Raw genomic sequence first — 25,950 nt, forward strand, 5'->3', positions numbered from 1 at the left:
TCTTCTTTATCCATTCCTCTGTTGATGGACATTTAGGTTGCTTCCATGTCTTGGCTAATGTAAATAGTGCAGCAATAAACATTGGAGTGCATGTATCCTGTAGAATTATGGTTTTCTCCAGATATATGCCCAGGAGTGGGATTGCTGGATCACATGGCAACTCTATTTTTAGTTTTTTGAGGAACCTCTATACTGTTTTCCATAGTGGCTGCACCAGTTTACCTTCCCACCAACAGTATAGGAGGGTTCCCTTTTCTCCACACCCTCTCCAGCATTTGTTATTTGTAGACATTTTAATGATGGCCATTCTGACTGGTGTGGGGTGGTACCTCATTGTAGTTTTGATTTGCATTTCTCTAATAATTAGTGGTGCTGAGCATTTTTTCATGCATCTATTGGCCGACTGTATGTCTTCTTTGGAGAAATGTCTATTTAGGTCTTCTGCCCATTTTTTGGTTTAGGTTTTTTTTTTTGGTTATTGTTGAGTTGCATGAGCTGTTTGTATATTTTCGAAATTAAGCCCTTGTTGCTTGCATTGTTTGCAAATATTTTCTCCCATTCTGTAGGCTGTCTTTCTGTTTTGTTTATGGTATCCTTTGATGTGCAGAAGCTTGTAAGTTTGTTTAGGTCTCATTTGTTTATTGCTGTTTTTATTTCTATTGCCTTGAGAGACTGACCTAAGAAAACACTGGTATGATTTACATCAAAGAATGTTTTGCCTATGATCCCTTCCAGGAGTTTTATGGTGTCATGTCTTATGCTTAAGTCTTTAAGCCATTTTGAGTTTATTTTTGTGCATGATGTGAGGGTGTGTTCTAACTTCATTGATTTACATGCAGCTGTCCAACTTTCCCAGCACCACTTGCTGAAGAGACTGTCTTTTTCCCATTTTATATTCTTGCCTCCTCTGTCGAAGATTAATTGACCATAGGTGTATGGGTTTATTTCTGGGCTCTCTATTCCGTTCAGTTAGTTGATCTGTATGTCTGTTTCTGTGCCAATGTCACACTGTTTTGATTACTGTAGCTTTGTAGTATTGTCCGAAGTCTGGGTGGGTTATGCCTCCTCCTTTGTTCTTTTTCCTCAGGATTGCTTTGGCAATGCTGGGTCTTTTATGGTTCCATATACATTTTAGGATTATTTGTTCTAGTTCTGTGAAAAATGTCATGAGTAATTTGATAGGGATCCCATTAAGTCTGTAGATTACTCTGGGTGGTAGTGCCAATTTAACAATATTAATTCTGTGAGTCTGTTTCATAAAGAAGTACATTTGTATCAATTTTTTTAGATTCCATATATAAGTGATATCATATGATATTTGTCTTTCTCTGATTTACTTCACTTAGTATGATAATCTCTAGGTCTAATCCATGTTGCTGCAAATGTCATTAAGTCATTCTTTTTTATGGCTGATTGCAGGATCATACGGTGGATCTATTTTTAGTTTTTTAAGGAGCCTCCATACTGTTGTTGGATGGAATGTTTTGAATATATCTGTTAAGTTCATCATGTTGTTTAAGGCCAATGTTTTCATACTGATTTTCTCTCTGGATAAGCTATCCATTGATGAAAGAGGAATATCAAAGTCCCCTACCATTATGGTACTGCTATTTCTCCCTTTAGATCTGCTAATATTTGCTTTATATATTTAGGTGCTCCAATGTTGGGTGCATAAATATATAGAAATGTCATATCCTCTTGTTGGGTTGACTACTTATTGTAGTTAAAGTTATTTTTACTACTTTTGTCTTTTAACCTCATAATTGCTTTATAAGTGATTAATCTACCACATTTACAATGTTAGATTATTCTGAATTTTACTATATATTGACCGTTACCACTGTGATTTATACTTTCATGTTTTCCTGTTACTAATCAGTGCCCTTTCTCTTCAGCTTAAAGAAGTCCCTTTCATGTTTCTTATAAGGCCAGTCTAATGATGATGAACTTGTTTTGCTTTAGCTTTTTTGGAAAACTCTTTATCTCGCCTTCAATTCTGAAGGACAACTTTGCTGGGTAAAGTAGTCCTGGTTGGAAGTTTTCTTTCTGCATTTTGAATACACTGTGCCACTCCCTTCTGGCCTGCAAAGTTTCTGCTGAAAAATCTGCTTATTGTCTTACGGGTGTTCCCTTATGAGTCACAGTTGTTCTTCTCTTGCTACTTTTAAGATTCTCTCTCTGTCTTTAAATTTTGACATTTTCATGATAATGTGTCTTGTGGGTCTCTTTGGGTTCTCTTATTTGGAAATTTTGGGGCTTCCTGAATCTGGGTATCTGTTTTGTTCTCCAGGTAAGGGGCGTTTTCAGCCATTATTTCTCAAAATAATTTTCCACGCTTTTCCCCCTCTCTTCTCCTCCTGGGACCCCTATAATATCTTCACCCTTTTTTTTTTTTTTTTTCATTCTGCTGCTCTGATTAAAGAGTTCCACTGCCTGTTTTTGAGTTCACTGACCCTTCCTTCTACTTCATCTAGTCTGCTGTTGAATCCCTCTAGTGTATTTTTCAGTTCAGTTTTGTGTTCTTCAGCTCTGTGAGTTCTATTTGGTACTGTCTCATATTTCCATCTCTTTGTTGAAGTTCTCACTATGTTCATCCATTCTTCTCCTGAGTTTGGTGAGCATCTTTATGACCATTATTTTGAACAGTTATCAGGTAATCATTCATCTCTTCTTCATTAAGAGCTTTTTTTGAGAGTTTTTTCTTTCTCGTTTTGCCATTTGAAACATATTTCCGTTTCTTCAATTTCTTTGACACCCTGTGTTGACTTCTATGTCTTAGAGAAAACAGCCACCTCTCCCAGTCTTGAAGGAGTAGCTTCACATAGGAGATAAACCTTACTGTTCAATCCTGCCCTAGCTTTTGGTTGTCTCTCAAACCTTTGTGATTGTTGAAGCAGCCTATTTTATTTTTAGCAGCTCCCAGTATTTGAGGGTGTGCCAAGACCTAACAGTGTCCCTAAGAGGAGAATTTCAGTCAGCACCTAGGTCCAGGATGATTAGAAGCTAGACCTTAGTTAGCAGCTTTTAAATATATTACACTTCTGTGGGACCACAAGCATAAGTTCACTGGCCACCAATCTAGAGGTATCCCCTGGGTAGCAGTCACAAAATCAGGGCAGACGAGTCTACACGTTCCTTTCCAGGAGATACTGGTGATCTGCAGCAAGGAAGAGAGGCAGCGCAAAGACGGCATCCATTGACCTCCATCCCCAAGTGTAGCTCTGCAGCCCCCTAGATAAGTGCCAAATCAGAAGCCCGCCCCTCCGGCCAAAGCTCAGTTCAAGCAAACAGGCATCTTTCACAAAAACACTGGGGATGTGTTTTAGTCTTCTGTCTGTGAAGTGCCCTGGGAGTGATAGCTAGCCAAGAACTGTCTCTCCATTTGTTACGTACCGTGGGATCTAGGAATGCAAGACCTGCTGGCCTCCCGAGCTAGGCGATCATGGAGCATTCCCTGGCCCCCGGGTGGCAACCATAAAGACTGGCCACCAGATGTGTATAAAAGCTCCCCTGGTGGATATATGGGTGCTCCAGAGCAGAGTGGAGGAAGAGCACACAGACAGTGCCTGCCCTCAGGTTTACATAGCAGGCCCTTAGAGGTGTGTTTAATTGAAAGCCTGCCCCTCAGGCCATAGCTATGAAGATAAGCTAATAGGCTTCTTTCACAGAAAGATTTTCTTAGACTATTGCCTCTTGATGTGTGTGTGTGGGGGGGGGGGTGGGGGTGTGTGTGGCCATTTAAGAACTCTTTGGTGATGGTCTTCTGGAACCCTTGAGCATAAGCCCCAGTGGCCACCAGAGCTAGGTGATCTAGAGATATCCCTGGGCAGCAGCCATAAGAATCAGGGTGCTAGAGGAGGGTACAGGTTCCTTTCTGGGAGATACCCAGTGAACTGGAGGGAGGCGGGGTTGGGGGGGGGGCACAGAGATGGAGCCTGCCCACCTCTGTCCCCAGAAAGAACTTCAGTAGGCCCTTAGATGTGTGTTAAATTAGATGCCTGCCCCTCAGGTCGATACTTTAAGTTAAGCAAATACGTCTCTTTCACATAATGTTTGGCACCTCTCGATTGGTTGTCTTTGCACTGGTCCCAGGTGACAGGTGAGTCACAGCAAACAAGCCCTTTAAGACTTGTTTCTCAGTCACTGTAGCCTTGTTGGTCTCACAGAAACGAGTCCCACTGGTAATTAAATCTAGATGTTTTGGGAGCTCATCTCTCCGTTGCAGGTCTTAAAAGTTGGTGTCTCTGATATGAGGTTTAATTTAAACCCCTCACCCTCAGGGAGAAACTCCAGGTTTTGAGTTCTCTCCTGATTGTGGGTCACTGCACCAGGGGTGGGGTTTACGGTGAGATTGTGTCTCAGCCTCTCTTACCTTCTTTGATGTGGGTTTTTTTTCTCATTTGCCTGATGTGTAGGAGTTGCTCAGCTAGTTTTTAGGGTTCTTTTTAAAGAGGAACTTGTCCACTATGTAGATTTGGTGTGTCTTTGGGAGGAGGTGAGTTCAGGATCTTCCTATATCACCTTCTCCCCGTGTAGAATGTTTTTCTACACGGGGGTGTAGAAAAAGGCCAATATCAGTGACTATTACGGAGCACCCAGGGTTGGCCATGTGACACGAGGTTTTTGTGGCAGTGTGGGAGTAAACAAACACGCTAAGAGGAAGCTGACAGTACACACAAGGCTGGGGTCAGGCACAACAACTCTCCAGGCACTTGAGCGTTCCTTCGCAAGAGTCCAAAGGGCTGAGCGGCCCCAGCAGTGACTGTTCCTGCAGGCCCCCATGGAGGCAGGGCAGCATCCCCAGCAGGACGCACAGGCCTCACGCAGGCAGGAGGAGCCTCACTTGAGAAGGCCCAGGATGTGCTCCCTGGCCCTGACAGAAAAGCCAGGCCCCAACCAAAGAGGCACAGCAGTCAACGGACACTGCAGGAAAGATGAAGGGAAACAAGCCGAGTAAAACGTTAGGGCAAAATGAGATACCAAAGCACATTTCAAAGCTGTGCACAGGAGGTAAATCCTGTTATTTATGGGATTAATTTGTGAATCAATGATGCCATTGTTCCTCTTTCCACATCGCTCTCTCTCCACCCATGTTATCTGTTAATACCATCTGATTTTTTTTTAAGGCACCATTACAAGTCTTAGATGAACAGGACATTGAAATTATAAGGTATAAATACCTCCACCTTAATTTAGCGTACAAAAAACTCCAGAACCAAGAAAAATCTATGATCTTGTTGTCTGCAATACTCTAGAATCGACAACAGCGTATAAACCGGGTCTTCTCATACAAAAAAAAATTGTGTCGCCTTGTTAGTTATAATCCTGTAAATTGTGGAAAAGAAGCTAAAACCCCTCTTACTTAGCTGCTTCCCAATTCTCTGCACTTCATCAGGGCCACGCCCCCAGCTGAGGTTTCCCTGAGTCACAGCTCATTACCTACTACGACAATTCAGGCAGCAAATGGCAGAACTACCAAAAGAAATGCTGTAAGTGGTGGTGGTTGCTGTTTGTACGTCTCGTTTTGTGCCCCCAAGAACGTTATTTCCCTGTTGCTGGAAGCCTCATCGAAACCAAAGATGTTTCCATTTATGATCACCCTGCCAGCTCCATGAGTGGCACAGACAGCCAAGTATTATCCTATGTATTAGGATCTGGAAAATTAAACCCTGTTTTCTAGTCTTGACTCTGTCACTAGTAGGCTCAGTGACCTTGAGCAAGTCATTTCACTCAGTGTCCATATGCATAGAATGAATGGGGGGGAAAATGATCTCCAAGTTCTTTTCAAGCACTACGTTTCTATGATGATACAATCTACTATTATCTATCTATAAACAAACAGTAGATTTTAAAGCTCAGGGTCTTTTCTTGGCCTTGAAGAGAGCCATTGCTTGATTAACACAAAGGTCAAAGCACAGTGGAAAGTTAATTAATGCTGAACAGGAGTTGACTCCAAGGCAGCTAAGTCCCAGGAGCAGATGGTCAGATAGCATGTGTTTGTTTGTTAGGTGAAGAGAAAGCAAAGATGGATACAGGTGGTGGAGAGGCTATGCAAAGGCACACAGACAAGAATAACAAGAATATGGTAGTTTTAGAGATAAGAGTGGCTCGGTATTGTTGGAGCAGGAAACCCAGGTAGAAAGCCTTAAATTTTCTATTTCAGAAATGAGGAGGTAGGGACAGCATCAGTGGTAATAATATGGTATCAGTGTGGGTCAGGCAGGATGACTCTGAGGAATATTAAAGAAGGTGGGATTAGTAAGAGTTGATAAGACCCTGGGGAAGCAGTGATGGGAAGAGAAGAGTCAAGTGTGACTTCCTGGAGCTACTGACCAAGAAAGAAATAGAGGAAGGGAAGAAAAATAGTTTTGTTAAAAATATTTTGAATGTAAGACAGGTTAAGCCTGAGAACACTCAGATAGAGATGTCCAAGAGGTGGCTGGAGACACTAGTTTGGAGATTGCGCGATAGTCAGAGCTGGGCTAGGGAGTAAGGCGTGCCTGAAACTCTTAAGAGTGAATAAAATCAAGTAGCCCAGGGAGAATGTCCCGAATGAAAAGAGAAGAGCTGCAAGGGAACAACAGCATTTAAGGAAAGGACTGAGCACTGAACAAGGGAGCAGAAACTCCAGGAAAGGGATGTGCGTTGGAAGCAAGAGAGAAAAATATTTCTGGTGTCAACTCTGTTTAGCCAGAGAACTTTCAAGGATGGAAATGAATAGCAGTGAGATAAGGAGTGAGGACTGAATAGAGAAGTGGGGACTACAAATGCAGATAGCTTTTCAGGAAATCTGTGAAGGGAAAGAAAAACCTGAGGAAGCACTACAAAGGGACGCAGAAGTGAGAAAGAGACATACACAAACACTTGGATACGCTCACAACATATATGCTGTGAGACAGGGAAGACTTGCCTAATTGCAAGAGTTAAAACAATATGGGAAGGGGTACTCAGAGGGCTAAGTGGATGGCAGGACCTGTAGTAACAGGATGTGCTGCAGCAGAAGGGAGCCATCTGTTCCTTTGAGATGGGAGGTAAAAACAGGTTCAGATTATTTAGGTAAGTTTGCGGGAGAGGCTCGAGGTGGGGAGATACTGAGGAAATGCTGGATGGCCTCCTCTCCCCGGGCAGAGTGAGGGCAAGTTTCAGAGAGCTTTGTTGAAAGAGTAGCAACAAAATGAAGCAGTCATTGTGGAAGATGGGAGAGGGCAGGTCTGCACAGTTTGCTGCTGTATCCTGGTACCTGAGGGTCTGTGAGAATCCAGCTGAGACCCAGGACCACACATGGGTAGTGACAGTGCTTTTTATGGATATCAAGGCTTCTTCACTATTGTTCAGCTCCTTGGTATAGAGAGAAGGTGAAAAGACAGTGTAGATTTGGGGTTCTGAAAGACAAGTATGTCAGAATGACAGGGTCTCAAGCAAGTTACGAGATTCGTCAAGAGATCCAAATATATATATATATATATATATATATATATATATATATATATATATTCCAAATACATATAAAAAGAATATATTTATTTTAATGTATATTATTTGTATATATACTAAATGCCATCATATAGATACTATTATGTATATATATATATTATAAAATGGTCAACTGGGGTTCAAGAGCCAGTATGTTCATATTTATTTCTGACTAAAACTATAGTCTTTTAAAAAGTAACAACAGTAATCAAAGGCACTAGGTTAAAGAATAAAATGGCACTGCTGTACAGAATTTAGTGCACAAGCCTGGGCACATGGCAGACCCTTAGTAAATACCTGTTGACTTGAAGAAAGTCGTTTGTAGGGCCTGAGGCAAAGATTCCTTTTGAGTTTACTTTCACTTCTCCTATCACTCTACAGAACACATTTTCTAGGAGATAGCTACCATAGACGTTAAAAAGTTCTTTCTAAAGTAACTACTCTTCTGTCATTCCAAAATACAATTTCTGCATCCCTCACTGAGCATAATTATTAGGAAAAAAAATAAACTTCAACTTCTAGTGTCAACTTTAAATTATGTTATGTTATGGGATGTTATTCCCCAAGAGGGCTGGTTCCTCCAGTTTGATTTCCCAAGAGAAGTCAGAGTAGAAATTTAGGCAGGTTTAATACATGGTTGGAAAAGTAGGATATTAATCCATTTTGCTCTTTTCTTTCAATTATCTTCACATTTCCCCCAAACTCCTGGATTTCTCAGTCTTTAGGAGACAACTACTATTTATTTGTATGAATATTTTTCCCTTCAAAATAGGAAATGATTAATTTCCCTGAGCAAACTTTTATAATTTTTCGATTTTTTTTTTCTTCTAATTGCTTCCTATATCCACTTGAGAGAGGTCTACCACCTTCCATTTTCCCTTCTGTCAAGTGTACAAGAAGTAGGGAAGCCCGTACAACTTACAAAGGACCTGTGCTGGGAAGGGGCCCGAGGCCACACTCTGCTATATATCAATTAAAATCCCTTCGGAAGATTGATTAGTCTGAAACATTTTTCACCAGATTGTTGACTTTGATTCTTTCCTCTCCTTTCTCCCATACTTATTTATGGAGACTTACATTAAGATTATTCAAATGGTGGCAGGCAAAACCATGAAGTTAATTCTCTCCATGCCTCTGTGTCCTGGTATTGCTGATAATGCCTTGGTAAAAGAATATCATTAAAATGTAAAAATAAGTACAACAGTAACTTAGGGAAATTACTATTTAATATAATTTTTAAGGTAGAAAATTGAATACGTCAATTTAATATGAGCAACACTTAAAAAGCTATTTACGAAAATGTGTCCCCTGCATTATGAAAACTGCACACAGAAATGTAAGTTTACAAGACAAGTATGTCACAAAAGAAATTTATACTACGAAGAATGTTATACTACAAAGAATGCTTAGGATCCAAAGGGAGCTAGAGTAGGGATCCTTGTTTATTTCCAAGTGCCATGGACACGAAATAATATTTTTAAAGGTGTAAAATGAAATATAAAAGATTTCAATGGAAACCAATTATGCTGGAATAGTTATCATCATAGTATTAAAAGTTGAGATAAATATGTGCTGCTTTTTTTAACACATTAAAAACAAGATCTAGAGATGATCTCATAACTACTATAATTTTAAAGTAGTGACTAACATAAATAATATTTCATGATTTCTGAAATAACTGTAATGTAATATAAAAATATCAGTCCCAGGTACTACTAACGCTACTTAAGTTTATTGCTTTCATTTATAATTAAGTAAAATTTAGCATTTCCTTCAACGTTTAGCAGTTACTGACATTAAGTTGACTTTTTTTTTTCCCCATCGAAGTCATGGGCTCCCCCCAAAGCTAAGAACTCCTGAACTGAAGGATTGTAAGTGGATCTTTCAAATAGCTTCCTTGTGTATTCAACTGAACCCTTCTATATAAAACATTTTTCATCTTACAAGAGTTTTTCAGAAATATGGCAACTTTATACCACGAGCTCCCCTCTATCCTATTTCATACTATACTAGTTGAGAGTCATATAAATTAACTATAAAAGGTCCTCAAAACTGTCATAGTTTAACACTATATGTAAGTATTAAAATTAATGAGAAAACTTCTAAGAGAAGCTAGTGTTTTTGTGTTACCTCAATTAGTTTTAGGACTCAGGCAGGGTCATTTAAGAATGCGGTTTAAAAAAAAACAAAAACAAAGTACCTATGTATTCTGAAGGAAAAGAAATCAACTCAAATTCAACCTAGAAAAGAATCACCGTTAAAAGTCTTGGGTCTTAGAGAATTTTGGAGTTGCTTCTTTTAAGCTATATACCGATACAAACATACAAACTAAGAATAGTTTCAGATAGTTTTATCTGAAAAGAGTACTAAAACATTTTTATTGAAAATGTCATGAATCACTGCCATTTGAGTTCCTCTAAATTGCAGTAAATTGTTGAGTGAAATCAGGCAAAAGCTCTAACTGAAATGAGTCAGGAGGGAGGAAAGACAGAAAGTAAGAAAAAGAAATGAGGAGGCAGGGTGTTGAAAGACTGACAGACAGGTGGACAAAGATACAGAAGGTATGCTTTAGAATAACAACCAAAATAAGATAACCAAAATCCTGGGCTCGCAGGCCAGATCTTTAAAGATGGAAGCTTCTCTGATGAGTGTACAAAGCAGACATATTTCTAGACGTGTTCCTGTTCCTTAAGAATCTTCTTTTTCAAAAATTCTTTGTTCAAAGTTTATTTCCCTCCAATATTACAGTTCTCTGTTCATAAACATTTTAGTGTCTATTTAGCCAATAAAACACGAGATCCTTTAAGTGTATAGAGAGAGCGGTGGCAGGCACACGAAGGAATTGGAAAAAAAAAATCTAATAATAAAACACTGGGGAAAGGGAAAAAGAAGGAAATTTACAACAGCACCAAAGATAGATAACAATAAAAAAATATAGTATTACTGAAACCGTTTTAGTTAAAGACAAAGGTATGTGAATAATCTATTTAGGTTTAAAATTCTGAATTTCCTCTTTCCTCCAGATTGTCAACGGGCAGACCACATGGCGTTTAGACGTGAGCTGAGGCACAAATTATACATCAGTATTTTCTTCAGTTCATCAGCTGAGGTAAATATTTTTATTCGTCTATCCTTAGAAATGAAACTAATTTTTAAAAAGTGAAAAACACTTTAGCTAAAGTGGTAAAAATTTAGGCTAAGGTGAAACACAGAATGTAACGAAAATGTGTTGATTTGTCATGAGCATCTAAGATAAAGGTTTGCCCTAGGTGGTCACCTCAAATGTTTGACGACAAATTAGATTAAATGAACAATGCTCTCTGATACTATTTTTCTTCATAAACTACAAGAGACTAATGAGTCACCAGCCAGTTTTCGTCAGAAGATTCAAAACATCCTGCAACTCTTCCCAAAAACTTCTTCCTTTGGGAATTGTAGTATTATGCAGTGTCTAGTGCTATTATTATAACTAGGAAAATAATATTTTGAAATCCTTCTAAAATGAATGGAAACTTCTAGCATACTTTACATCATTACAAATGATAAAATAGTTTCTTAGATGGAAGGTTTGCAAAACTGTAAATCCACAATGTCAACTCCTACTGGTCATTTGAAAGGTCACCGGTTAAATAAATACAAAGTGCCTCATATGTGTAAGCCTACTAAAGAAGGCACTGTAAAAGATAATGGCAAAAAGTGGGGCTTCCCTCGTGGTGCAGTGGTTGAGAGTCCGCCTGCCCATGCAGGGGACACGGGTTTGTGCCCCGGTCTGGGGGGTCCCGCAGGCCGTGGCCGCTGGGCCCGCGTGTCCAGGGCCTGTGCTCCGCGGCGGGAGAGGCCACAGCGGTGAGAGGCCCGCGTACCGCACACACACACACACACACACACACACACACACACAAATGTGGCCACTTTTTGCTAATGATCTAAAATCTGAGAGGGGTGATAAGAAATAGATACAGAAATCAATAACTACAAAGTAGGCACCTTCTAATGGATCTCTTCTGCTTCACCTACTCAAGGACATCCTTGTCCTGCAGAATCTACCAACTTCTTCTCCTCTACTAGCTCATTACCAATAACACTCAACCAATACATCCCATTTCTAAAAATATTCCCCTTTAGCTCACAGCCCTTTTACTATTCTCCTCTAGGAAAACTCCTTGAACAGAGTAGCCTAGACTTGCAGTCTTTAATTTTTCTCTCTTTTCATTCTCTCTAGAACCCACTTCAATCAGACTTTTGTCCCCCTCACAACACCAAAAGTATGACGGTCACCAATGACCTTCACAGGACAATGTCAATGGTCACTTCTTATTCATCTTACTGGTCTTCTCAGTTGCCATTTGACACATGATCACTCCCCTCCATCTTGAAATACATTCTTCATTTGGTTTCCAAGTGGCCCCCTCTTCATTGGTTTCTTCTCCATTGCTGACTACTCCTCCCATTTTTTTCAGTTCCTCTTCATTTTCTGATGCCTACACGTTGGACTGGTCCATAGCTCAGTTCTTGGAATACGAATCAACTTCCTGGGCAGTAGTTCTCAACCCTACATGTATATTAGAATCACGTGGGGAGCTTCTAAAGGATGCTGATGCCTTAGCCCCACTCCACTCCAAATGAATTAGATCCTCTGGGGTCTATACCCAGAGTGATATTGCACATCCTACTCCCTTTGCCCAGAAATTCTTACTCCAGGTACCCAGGTGCTGGAATTGAGAACCAAAATCCAGGGGATCCCATCCACTGAACATTCTGTACCCTGACGACTCACAAAACATCTCAGGATGCAGAGCTTTCCTCTCACCTCCAAACTCCTCTATCCAACCACTTAGAACGACCATGGGCATCTCAAGTCCAACATGTTCAAACCGAACCCTGTTCTTCCCATCTCTGTTAATGGTAAATCCATACTTTCAACCGCTCAGGCCAAATAACCTGGAGTCATCCTTAATCCCTGTCTTTCTCTCACAGTGAAATATCATGCTTCAAGAAATCTTACTCTGCCTTCAAAATACATCCGTATACAACAATATCTCACCACTTCCACCACTGCCACCCTGATCCAACCCCATCGTCTCCCATCTGAATTACTGCAAGAGTCACATAGCAGGCCCCGCTTCTTTGGCCACCGGGTACCTGGGGTCTACTCTCAGCACAAAAGGTAGGTGATACTTAAAAATGGTAAGTCAGGTCATGTCAGTCATCTGCTCAAACCCTGTCACTGGCTTCCCACCTCACTCAAATCAAAATCCTTACAGTGGCTCATTAGGTCCCCCATACTCTGCTCCTCACTTTACTGTTTAGTTCTTAGAGAGATTTGATTTTAGAATAAGACAGCTGAAGGTATCCAGGGTCTTTTGTTACCTTCAGGAATAACACAAGCTCTAACAGGATTCTGTTACTACCTTAGAAACCAGAGGGAAAGAATCATAACTGTTGTTGGATTTTCAAAGAAGCCCATGAACCAAATATAATCAGAATCTCTAAGAGACTATCACAATTAAATTAATTGGAATTTTGATTGTCTTAACCTTGTAAAGCCTTTGCTGGTGATAGTAATTCAGTGCAGAGTAGACCACATTAAAACACAAATATACTTTCAAAACATTTTAAAATTAAGCTACTGGATTCTGCAGTAGTTTCCTTACTCATGTTTCCTACACCTTTCTTCTAACTCTTTAACTGCGTGTTTACGTTCTATTTCCTGTCTTATACTATACTGTGTGTCAAAGCTATGGTTAAATTCAATCGAGGGCCTTAGCAATCTGAAGTGTAAGAAGCTATCAACTTCCATCAACTTATGGTCTCAAACACAAGTCAGGAATTTGGAACTCAGAATCTCAGAATCATAAATGTCTGCCCTGTCAATGTCTTCCATTCCAATGCAATTAACGCTCCTGGAATGAGGTACGAGTGGGGACTTGATAGGCTTTTTAATCATTTCTTCATACCAACGTATTCCATAGAAGTTACTCAAAAAGCTTCTAAGATTAATCAACCGTACAACCCATAAAGAGTGGAGTTACCTAGGTTAACAATTCAGTAAATGCTTCTCTGATTACTCAGTTCTCCTGCTTTGATAATGGATGTGCATTTACATAATTCAGTATACTGAACTCTAAACTCTAAAGAAATGACACGCTGGCTTGTCAATAAGGGTATCATTATTGCCTTCTTAAATCTTCAGCCTTTCCCCCTCTCCAGGATCTTTTCCGTCCAAATGTAAACACACACAAACCTTTCCCATCTTAAAACAAAACAACCGGGCTTCCCTGGTGGCGCAGTGGTTGGGGGTCTGCCTGCCGATGCAGGGGACACACGGTTCGAGCCCTGGTCTGGGGGGATCCCACATGCCGTGGAGCGGCTGGGCCCGTGAGCCACAGCTACTGAGCCTGTGCGTCTGGAGCCTGTGCCCCGCAACAAGAGGGGCCGCGATAGTGAGAGGCCCGCGCACCGCGATGAAGAGTGGCCCCCGCTTGCCGCAACTGGAGAGAGCCCTCGCGCAGAAACGAAGACCCAACACAGCCAAAAATAAATAAATAAATAAATTTAAAAAACAAAACAAACAAAAAAAAAAAAACAACCCTCCGTGGACTCTGGCCTTTCTAGAGCTATTGTCATCAGTGTGTTTCTGTCATCAGTGTGTTTCAACCACAACCCCCATCATTCTGGCTTCTCCATAAAAATGGCTCTTAATTAGGTCACCAAATGACATCCACATTGTTAAATCCAACAGAATTATTTCAGTTCTCATCCCACTGAGGCTGTCAGCAGTAACTGGGGCAATATTGGGTGCAGGCCTCTTCTCTGGCCTCCACGACACCACCCTCTCCAGTTTGTTTCTTCTCTCACCTTTCTTACTGATTCCTCTGGGCCAGATCATCCTCCTCTTCTCCTTTCTGACCTCTCCCCTAGGCTATCTTATCAGTGCCACGGCCTCACTCCGACGTCACCGCTGGAGAAAAGTTTGAACTTTCCATGGGACTGTCTCCCAAGTGCTCAAGCTGAATCCACGCTCCCATCCCACCAAGCTGGCTGTGTCACTCAGTTCTCAGCCATGCGACCTTTGCTCTTAAATCTCTATTTAAGAAATCTCATCCAGATGCATCGTTTCAAATATCCCCTCTATGAGAACAAATATAAATTTAGTATGCTTGCTCCTAACTCCTTCTCTGAAGCTCCAGTGGTATATTTCCAAATGTTCTTGGATTGTATAGCATTATTTGAAATTGAACAGGTCTAAAACTCAACTCATGGTCAGCCTCAAACGATATTCAGCTATTCTGCATGATTTCCTAATTTCTATTCATTTTCCCAACTAGTTGAATGAGACGATGAATGGCAGCCCTGCTTAGAATGCCTATCTGACTGCTGCTTCAGTTCTTTCTATTCAGCTTTAGTCCTGGGCCAGAGCCCTTAAACTCAATCCTGAAACCCTAAAGAAAACCTTCACTGCCCACACCTGGCACAACTCTTGGGGTTGAAAACAAACTGTAATCTGGGACAAGCCTGGCTGCTGCACCTACCTGTTACTGTTTCACCTAATAAAACATCACCTAAACTTACCATCACCAGATAAAGAAAAAATTAAAACCTGGATATATTAATAGGGTCATTAGATTTATTCAATTCTTCTTTCCACTTAGCCTATTATTCTGAAGCTGGGTTTCTAAATAGTCTCTTCACTCAGCTACCCCACACCCCAGTGCTTCCTGGCCAATCTATCTGTATCTCCATTGTTTTATTTCCTCCCCACCCATCTCCTGAGTGAATGCTAAGCTAATTTAAATTCTTAGAGCAGTGGTCTAAGCGTGCCTACAAAACCAAAACACCAAAGGTGGAGTCCACATACAGTGGATAGCTGTGTCTATCTCTTCTTTAACATGGCCCACAAGGCTGTAGATTTGAGGCATATTTTGAGGTGTTTCAAATGTCAAATATATATCAGAACCTTGTGAAATCTTTGCTTTTCATCAAATGCATGGATATGAGAATAATTTACTGTAGATCATAAATTACAAAGTTAACCTATTTTCCTAAACTCAAAAGGAAGTGTACTTAAATACTTACTTTTGGTCCTAAAGTAACACTTAGCACTTGTAAATACTTTGATAGATAATTGTTTTAATTTTTTAAGGACAGCTGATTCAATCTTTCAAGTAAATAAGAAGCAATGATTATATGTGCAGAGTGACATAGTCAAGTTTGATCATGCCTGCTCTCCACACACACACACACACACAAACACCCTTCTCTTTGTGTTACTGTTGTTCCAGTTAGCTTGCTGGCTGAGCGATGAAATTTATTAAAATCCTGTTTTCCACTGGACTGGCAAATATTGCATCGGAAAGCAGAATTCTAAACCTTTCTCCCACACAATTATTCTGACATGGAATGGAAGGCACTGTGCCTGAGAAAACACAACAAAACAAAACACCACATCATCCAAGCAAGTTAAGTATTTTGAGGGATGCAGCAATATATCTTGCCAAAGTTGCAGGAAACTTGTTTCTGGAATCTCAGATTATAATACTATGGTCATACTATGGTCACATCATGAAATCCTGTTATTATCATTCCGCTAAAATACTAGTACTTCTACAAGAGAATTTTTTATGGGGGAAAAAAGTGACTAAGATTTTATAATACTATTAAAACTAAGAATGAACCATTCAATTCCAAGTTTACCTAATTTTTTTTTTTTATGGTTTTAGGATTTGGGCACGTATAGTTGACCGAAAAACCATACGGAATAATGAGAAAACCTGCGGGGGCTGGGAGACAGGAGTTCTGAGTTCCAAGTCTGCCCTGCCTCAGCTGAGTTTCTTTTTTACCTTTCTTTTAGCTCAAATAGCTGCTCTCCCTTTTATCTCCCCTAAGGCTTTCAGCAGTTCCTGAGGTTTCAACCATAATGTCTGTGAAATGTTAAAGAGTAAGTATCTATGTTCTCCAATTTATGTTCCTTACCTGAAAAATGTTATGTTTCAACATTTATGATAAGTCAGGCACTAGGCTGTGTGCTCGAAGCTAAAAGATGAATAGAACAGAATCTTTGCCTTCAATGAGATTACATTTTAGTGCCGAAGACAAGAGAGTAAAAGAAACAAACTCCAGTATCATTTTGTATTTGGAGGATACTATGGGGACCCAAAAGAAGAGCAATTAGCCCAAAACTGGGGCATCAGGAGATGATGCTTGAGTTCTGAAAAAACTGTGTAGAGGTCCGGAAGGCAAAGTAAGTTATAAGAACATTCCAGGATGAGGGAAGATAAGCGGCGAAGGCATTCAGCTGTGTCATTAACCATGTGTGCAGGGAACTTCAAGCATGCAGAGAAGGCACAATTTCAAGTGCAAGGAGTTAAGCCAGGGTTTGCAGATGATGAGGAGAGAAGGGGAAACGGTGAGGTCAAGGAAGGAGGGGGAGGGATCTATCTGAATCACCTAGTGGGCTTTTCAAACTGTCCTGCTCAGTTGTGCTATATCTCCTTTGAAGGCTGTGTGCCCCACCCAGACTGCCTCCCGGTCATGGCTGTACTCCTCCTACTGGTGACATGATGCCTGTCCCTATGGTAGTTGCGAAATACGGCTACACTATGAATGCAAGGGGAAATGCACTGAAAAGAAGAGGAACAGGAGTCTAAAAGCAGGACCGAGGAAAGGTAAGAAGCCAAGAGACTAGTTTAAAGAAAGGGAAGCAGAGAGAACGAGTAAAATGGGAGGACTGGGCTTAAGTCCCTCCCTATAGGTCCAAAGCTTTCCTAAAGAACTTGTTAGCATCCCCAGCTCAACAAGTCTGAGACCAATTCATCGTTTTATCTGTGGTAATAGTTCATTACTAAAATACAAAAGGATTATAAGGGCAATCAGAGTACAGATGCTTAACACATAGCAGTCTTCTGGGTTTACATAATTGCAACCATAGAATTTCTGCATCATGGAGAAAAAAGAAATACGTTTCGTGATATAAAATGATGTCCTTCAGAGAAGTTGTAAGTATCTGGCTACATAGTTTTGGAGGAACAGGGCATCCCAGGCTGCCTAGGGACTGGTCCTTCCCAGTCTCATCTTTGCTACTTTGACTCCTCAGCAAAATACTATTTGTGGTTCTCTGAACAAAATACATTATTTCACAAGCCCCCTTCAGCCTGGAATGCCTCTTTCAACTCCCTAACCTTGTCTTATCCTTCAGGTCTCCATCCAGGCATTGCCCTGTCCAGAGAGCTGACATTCCTGACCCTTCCTTCCCTGTGTGCTCCTTCATGATGATGACGATAACAGCAGAGCCTGGCCCGGATGAAGTATACGCTAACTCAACGGAATGCAACATCAACTCAACTCCTCTTCACAACCGTCCTATGATACAGGTAACTAATTCTACCCCCATTTTACAGATAAGACCCTGAGGCACAAAGAGATTAAGTAACCTACCCGAGGATACAACATGGGCCACTGGTAAAGCCAGTATTTGAACCCAAGAAGACTGGTTCTAGAGTCTGCTCTAATCACCAGGCTATGCTGCCTCTATGATTTAAAACGAGACTGTTCCTAGATATTGCCACGTACGCAATGCTCATGACACGTTTGTGCAGCATTTATGTTCAATGAGCTGCTGGGATGGGATATGCAATTTCTCTGTAAGTACTAAATCTAATATGAAGTATGTTAACTATCAAATATTCCTAAAAAGTATAAAAATCTCTTTCCAAAAATATCTTCGTTGAAACTTAATTTTTACAAAAACATACGGCTATAACTGGCACACCTAAGACGTGTTAGGGTTTACTATTCCCATAAGAAACATCGTCTTAGAGTCTAATGAAAACCCTTGGTAATTTGAATATTATAAGACACTAAATTATACTATAATTATTTCAAAGGTCAAGAATCTTAAACATTTAGTCTTAAAACTTTCTACCTGGGTGATGCAATCAGGAAATTGAAGTATGTGTGAAAATAACAAGTAGAAATCTACTAATTTAATAATCTTTAAATAAAATGTACAATATTTTCCCACATGGGTTTTTTTTCCCTCTATCTCATAAAAGGAACTTTTTTAAAGAACATTTTTTTTTAATGAATATGAGTACATATTTTAACTTTCCAGTGCTAGTTTCAAGGAAGTGGTTTGGAATAAAACATTGCATCACTTATTAACTCGTGTGAAACTCTATGGAGCTATAGTACTGAACACCACTGTAAATTTTTAAAAACTGGACTCAGACCCAATCCAGCCTCTTCAGAAATTTATGGTCTAGTAGGGAAGGAAAATGGACACAGGTGTGAGAACTGTTTTTAAAATTTTAGAAGAATTTAAAGAAGGCAAATGTTTACTAATCAGAAGATCCCTGCCTGACCCACAGCTGCAATGATATGAACATCCCCTGTGATGTTAGAATGGCCACTAAATTACCTTTTCCTCAGAGAACTTTAAGGCAAAATACCATAGTGGTTTCGAGCGTAGCCTATAGAGCCAGAATGATCTGGTTTGAGTCTCATTTCTATCATGTATTAATTTGACTTTGGCGGGTTCACTTAACCTTTCTGTGCCTCAGTTCTCTCATTTATAACTAAATAATTACATACAGTTCATAGAGTTATAGTGCTATTAAGAGGATTAAATGAGCTCATGTGAGTGAAGTAGGTGGAACAGTACCTGGTATACAGAATGAACCTACATAACTATGAATCAACATAGCTTAAAAAGAGAACCTGATGAAACTGTACTGAGGCCTTAAATAACCCACAGTTCAAGACATATGAAAAGATGTCACCAACCCACTGACCCAGTTACGTGGCTGGGTCCATCCTTACCTCTGTATAAGCAATGGACCCACGTCATAGCAGTGTTTTCCAAACTTGGTCAGCAAAGCAGCCCTTAGTGCCCTTAATGAAAGACTGTGAAAGAGTTATACATTTAATTCCACCATCTGAACCAGAACAATGTCCCTCTGGTTGTCAATATTGTCTATGTGTAATACAAAAATCATAACCGCAAGCACCATTTATCCAGGAAAAAAACACATTGCCAAACTGGGCAAGGTTAACTGTTTTCAGCGAATATTGTTTTGCTAGCATTTGCTCACTTTGCTATACGAACAGGCATAGACGATGAAGATTTAAGAAAAATGTGAAACAAAAAGAAAAACATAAAATGAGAAAAGTCTAGTAATTAAATCCCCCATTGTTTTTTTAAAAATAATTTCTATCCATTTTTAATAGTATCACAAATCAAGCCTGTTCACTGTTCAAGACCTACTGTTCTGACATACAGGCCTCCTGAAATCCAGATATTATCTCTGTTTATCGAAACTATTTACAATAGCCAAGACATGGAAGCAACCTAAGTGTCCATCGACAGATGTATGAAGATGTGGAATATATACACAATGGAATGTTACATACACAATGGAATATTACTCAGCCATAAAAAAGAATGAAATAAGCCAAAGACAAATATCATATGTATAGATGACAAATATTATATGATATTGCTTATATGTGGAATCTAAAAAAATGATACAAATGAACAAACTTATGGTTACCACAGGGGAAAGTGGGGGGGGAATAAATTAGGAGTTTGCAATTAAAATGTAAACAAACACTACTACATATTAAATAGATAAACATAAAGGACCTACTGTATAGCGCAGAGAACTATACTCAAGATCTTGTAATCTCAAGATCTTGTAATAACCTATAACGGAAGAGAATGTAAAAATATATGTGTGTATATATACACACACACACACACATATATATATAAAACTGAATCTCTCTGCTGTGCACCTGAAACGAACACAACATTGTAAATCAATTATATTTCAGTAAAAAGAAATAATTAAAAAAAACTTTCTCCCGTTGCCCTGTTCTATCAGCAGTTATTAGATTTCTACTTGCCCAGAATTCACATATTCTATACAGCAAGAGACCTGTTCTGAGAGTCAAGCAGCTTTGCTATAAAGAAATCACCACAGAATCCTGGAATCGAACCTAACCTTTTAGATATCTAATCCAAGGCATTTTCTAGAAAAAAGCAGCCCCAGACCCAAGTGTCCCAGCTAGTTGGTGGCAGAGCTGAGGTCCTTTTCCTTTTAATTTGCCATCTACCAGTTCCGTGCTTTTTGTTTGTTTAAACTTTCCTTCAAAACTGAAAGTCAGAAGAAACAATAAAATTTGAAGGCACAACCTTAATAGCAGCAAAAAGCAGGAAGATGTCTAGCTTTGAGAAAATATGTAGTAGGACAATGGAATTTTCATCTAAGGTCAAGTAATCACAATAAAAGGAACCTACCTTCAGGCTAAATTGTATAGTGTAAGAGTGAAGTAAATGGGTAGGACATTGTACAGTATATTTACACAGCTCCACTGGCATTTCCTACTCCTCATACCCCCGATCCAATCTGGAACAGATTTTGTAATAAGAAGAGAAGGATTACAAGGGACTTCCCTTATCCACACCTTTGTGGTGTGGGGAAGAGGAGGATAGTAGAGAAAAAGCAAGGAAGAGGAGAGAGGAAGGGAGAGTAGAATTATATTTCATTTATATTACTTCATTTATCTAACTCCTGGTTTTCCTCTTCCTTCAAACGTTACTTACAAAGCTGCATTCTTCCATTAGAAATCAATTCAGACATGGTATTAAAAATAATAAGTGAATAATAACAAATTTTATAAAAATTCCATAAGCTATTTCAAGTTGGATATGCAAATGTTACCATTATTTAAAATCAGTAAATATCAAATGGCAAATTAGAGGTTAGGGGCACAATAAGAAAAGTCAAATGTATGAAACAAGAAGATTTCAGTTGCATTCAATTATTTCACCCAATCACCTAGAAGCAAAGATTCTCTCTCAAAAATTGCATTGCCTTCCCAACTCCTTGGAGAGCCAGTTTAGTTAACAGCCTACCTATGCTTCAGAGATGACCACGCAGCTTACATGTCAAACTCATTTTAAAGTGTCAATCATGTCCCTTTCAATCTAATTAGTTTGGAAAGTAGTGTCACTGACCTGGAACTATGCAGACCATTTATTATCATATCATTTGATCAACCTAACACTTTACCTCAGTTGAGTCTGAGACACCTGTAGCCAAAAATGTAATATCCTTTCTCCCACTCATTACTGGTAACTCTCAATACAATTTCCTATTTACAACTCAATTTCTCTCTCTATGAATAAGCATGGCCAACTTCACAGAAGCATCCCCAGAATTTCCCTTCTTTAAGATTTCATGATAATTAAAATAGAAAGGTAAGGGGAATAAGAAAAATATTTTATATTTTATCTATATGAATGTATATATATACACATACAAACACAATACCTGAACCAGAAAAAATACATATATATATTTAAAAGAAAAAAGATTTGAGTTTTTGATGCCCACGAACTGCTGAAAGGAGGGAAGAGGTAGAGCAGAGGAACATGCATATATGCTGGGAGAAATCTGGGACCTTAAACTTGAGGGAAAGCTATTCTTTTTTTTGACACAACACCACCGCCATTTTTACAAAAGGAATCTGTAGGTTATAAACCCAACATCACCAGATGGGTTTGTGTTATAAATACACAAGAGCTTTTCCAGCTTCATAGTATTTAATTAACAAGGTAATCACTAATTCCTGAGAGGTCAGAGAACGTAGCCTAGTGCCTCTAGGGAAGGAGCTAAAGGCCAGACCACAGTGAGCTTGGAATGAGGCAGGGCTGGGGGAGGGGAGCTGTCCAGGGCAGCACTGGTAGCTGGAAGATACTGGTCCATCAAGCAACAGAGATTACCTAGCCCACTCCCTGGCAAAAGCACGAAAATTACCAAATCCTTGCTTTAAGTTTTGCATATTTAAAAACTGATTTGCAAGACAAAAATACAAGCGGGTGTCTCTGAACCACAGCATAACATATTGAATCAGGGACGAAGAAACTACATACATTCATATGCCACCAAAACGTTGTATTTGTATTTTTAAAGGTGGTATTAAAAAAAGAAGTATAGCAGTCATATTTAAAGTAATGACTGTTCACTCTAGAAGACAATCTAAAAGCAGGATGTCAGCTGCCAACGCTTCCGTTCCCGGCCTGTGCTTTCCTTTGGGGAAGCTGCATTTTACCAAAATTCCTGTTTGGAGGATAAGCAAGATTCTTCATTTATGTTTGCTTGATCAAATAATTATTCGCGAATATGATTTTACATCTGGTCAAATAAAATATGCATATATTTCACACTTACCTTCAGGTGAAGAGCCTGTCTTTTGAGAAAAGACAGCATTTACTTTACTCTTCTTACTGATGTCACTGTTTACAGACAGGCTGGATTGAATTTTTCTATGCATTTTTTGAGAAACGGGTGCTGAAAGTCTTCGATTCTCTGCAGATACATGTTTGGCCCCGTGGTGGATTCCATTTCCATTGCTCAGACTTGGGTGGCCGTTCTTTATCTTGCTTATTTCCTCCTCACTTTCCTGTGCTGCAGTTTGAAGCTGAGGCAAGCGCTGAGGTTGGGCTAAGTGAAAAAAACAGGCAAAGTTTATCCAGTTAAAAAAATGAATATTTGAACATAATCAAAATAGACTCAGTAACAGACTTTCTTGGATTTTACCCATGATCCTAAAAGTGAAGAGGCAAAAAAAAAATAAAAGGAAAACATGAATAAACATGAACATAGAGAAAGCATAATTACTAAAAGGGAAAATGGGAGGGGGGTCATCAAGGGTGACTTTCCACAAGGGATATAAAAAGAGGAGAAAAAAAGGTATTTCTTTTCTTTAAAAAATTTAAGTTGCAAATCTGAAAAACGTTAATTCAAAACTCATTCAACAGCTAATGTGGATTGTCTTCTAAGTCCCAGGTCCTTTTTTAGGTGCCATAGACAAACAGTATTATAGCAATATCCCTGAAAATGATAAACTGCTCAATTTACCTTTTGAGATAAGAGGCAAGGAACAATGAGGTCAGGTATCAAAGCTGGATAAGAGAGAACGAGATAGTTGTTTTTCTTTTTAATTCCACTTTAAATTCTGAAGAAGAAAACCTCTTCCATATTCTTTAATTTGATTTTAAAATAAACCATTTATGGAAAGATAGGAATAGAAAAGAACTTCCTTAATCTGGCAAAACGCATCTAGCAAAATTAAAAGTCAACACTGGAGAAGTGCTCCTGTTTGGTCAGGACCGAGAAAACAATGCCCACCTTCACCCTCTTATGCAACATTACACTGGCAAAAACAATAAACACCAAAAAGAAAAAAAAACAGGGGTGACTCCTGGAAAGGAAGAAACCAAATTTCTGAGATGGGTACATAATTGAATATTCCAGGGGAAATCTAAGAGACTGTACATTCTGAAAAACTAAGAATTTAGCAAGACTTACACACGATGAACCATATTCAAACCAACCAAATTCTACAAGCCAACAGTAAGCAACTAGCAAATATGCAAGAAAAATTGAACTCTTCATAGCAACAAAAAAAGAAAAACACGCCAACAAACAAAAAACCCTATAAGCATCTAGGAATTAAGCTAGAAAAAAGGCGGCAGAGATTTCGTGGCAAAAATTACAAAATATTACTGAAAGACATAAAAGAAAACCCTAAAAAATGGAGAGAGTATAAATATGTTAATTCTGATAATATGTTAATTCTCCCCAATTTGTTTAATGTAATTCCCATAAAATTTCCAAAAGGCTTATTTGCGGAACTTGACGAGCTGATCCCAAAATTTATAAGTAAGAGTACAAGAATCACTAAGGAAATTTTAAGGAAGAAAAAGACAAATGTGGGACTTGACTTACCAGATATAAAGTCTTATATTAAAACTACAGTAACTGAGACAGTGTGGTGGTGGTCCAGGCATAGACATAAACCAATGGAACAGCAGAGAAAGTCCCCAAAATGTATATGTGTGCACATGCAAATGCATGTGTAGCTCATACAAAGAAATTTCAGATGTATTAAATGTCTATATATGAAGAGCTTAAAAGAAAATTATAAAAGAACATTTTATTAGCACGACACTAAAAAGGGCAAACTACTTTGATTCTTTGGACAACAAATCACAAAACAAGCGGGTGACTAGTGATCATCTGTCTGCCCAGCATTTCTGAATACCCTCATAGCTTTTGATAACGTGCTCTATCTCTTCCCTACATTCCTCTCGAGTTAGAGGGCACATGCGTGACTTACATTCTACCAAGGAGAAGTATGCAGAAGTGCAGAAGGTGCAGAAGTACCAATGCAAGATGGCAGCCACACCTGGGTCGTGGAGCCTCTCGCACGGACAGCGAAGAAGGCATTGGATGGTCTTGGCAGTGGGTGCAGTGTCTGGTGTCCACTTCCTAGCAGACCACTGGGCCTAGGGTGCAGCATTAGCGGGGTTTTCATTAGGGAAGCCCCGTTGAATGGATGCGCATGATCCTTGGCTGTGTAACTCTTGGGAGAATCTATTGCTACTAATACATTTATTTTCTATAAATTAGCTAAAATGGATTCTGGTTTTTGCATCTAAGAGCCCTGATCTCAACCCAAAATGTTATCTGTTTACCTTGGTCAGGTAACAAGGTTCTTAAAATCAACATTTACCTTGCTTGTGTAGCTCCTAAGCAGAGTGACCAATCATAGCATTTCATCAAAACAACAGCAACAACCAAAAACGTTCGGTGTCAAATTTTACTATTATATAATTGCCTGGAATTTTAAAATCTGAAGCTGCTGTTTTCGTCTTTTCTGTTTATGATTATGAACAGTTAGGAAATGTAAATTAAATCTGAATACTAAGAGGTCTTTGGTTTAGAAAAAGTATTGCATGCAAAACTGTAACAGTTATACATGGCACTGATAAGTCTAAAATGGACTAATTATCTGTCATCTGGAGACTACCTAAGACTTGGTATATATTTTTGACAAACAAGACAGCTTGCATTTGAGTGACTCTTTAGCACACATTGTTTACTTCCATTCTTGTTCACATATCCTGTGTCTCTTAAGGAAAAACATCTTAACATACCAGAATATTTTACTCGTGAACGTGCATATTGTAAGAAAAAAAGTTTGGTGTTTTTCTGCTTAATGAAAGCATGCTTTCATGCCAAGTCTATTAACAATAATACCCAATTTATAAAACTAATATATGAACTCCTCTTAGAGTTATTCAGTTTTTTAGTGATAAAGGAGAATAGTTTTCTAAACATTTATTATTTGGGAATAACACAAAGTAACAGCTATAAAATTTATCAAAATGTTCTGTTTTTCTCCTAACTTCTGCTGAAAAGAAAAAAGAAGGTTACTCCTCTGTTTACTAGCTATACATGCCCTTCTCAAAACTGAAATCAACAATCAAGGCTTGTGCAGAAGATCTGTTCCTTATGGGTGTGCAATCATTTAATCCAGAGATTAATTTGCTGCTCCTGTAACTTCTTGTATCAACTAGAATGACATCCTAATGACTGCCATTGAACATAAAGCTAGTTATGCATATGT

The 25,950-nt window shown here is 39.1% G+C and overlaps 1 protein-coding gene across 2 annotated transcripts in view; it reads right to left on the reverse strand.

Annotated features, from left to right (window-relative positions):
* The window catches only part of MDFIC (MyoD family inhibitor domain containing), a 98,641-nt gene that overhangs the window by 13,177 nt on the left and 59,514 nt on the right, over window positions 1-25,950 (reverse strand). For both annotated transcript variants that reach the window (XM_032643344.1, XM_032643345.1), the window contains exon 4: window positions 22,707-22,979. In XM_032643344.1, coding sequence (XP_032499235.1) covers window positions 22,707-22,979 — 273 coding nt within the window. The remainder of the gene's footprint in view (window positions 1-22,706; window positions 22,980-25,950) is intronic.

The sequence above is a fragment of the Phocoena sinus genome, chromosome 9 (genome assembly GCF_008692025.1).
Source record: "Phocoena sinus isolate mPhoSin1 chromosome 9, mPhoSin1.pri, whole genome shotgun sequence".
NCBI lineage: Eukaryota > Metazoa > Chordata > Mammalia > Artiodactyla > Phocoenidae > Phocoena > Phocoena sinus.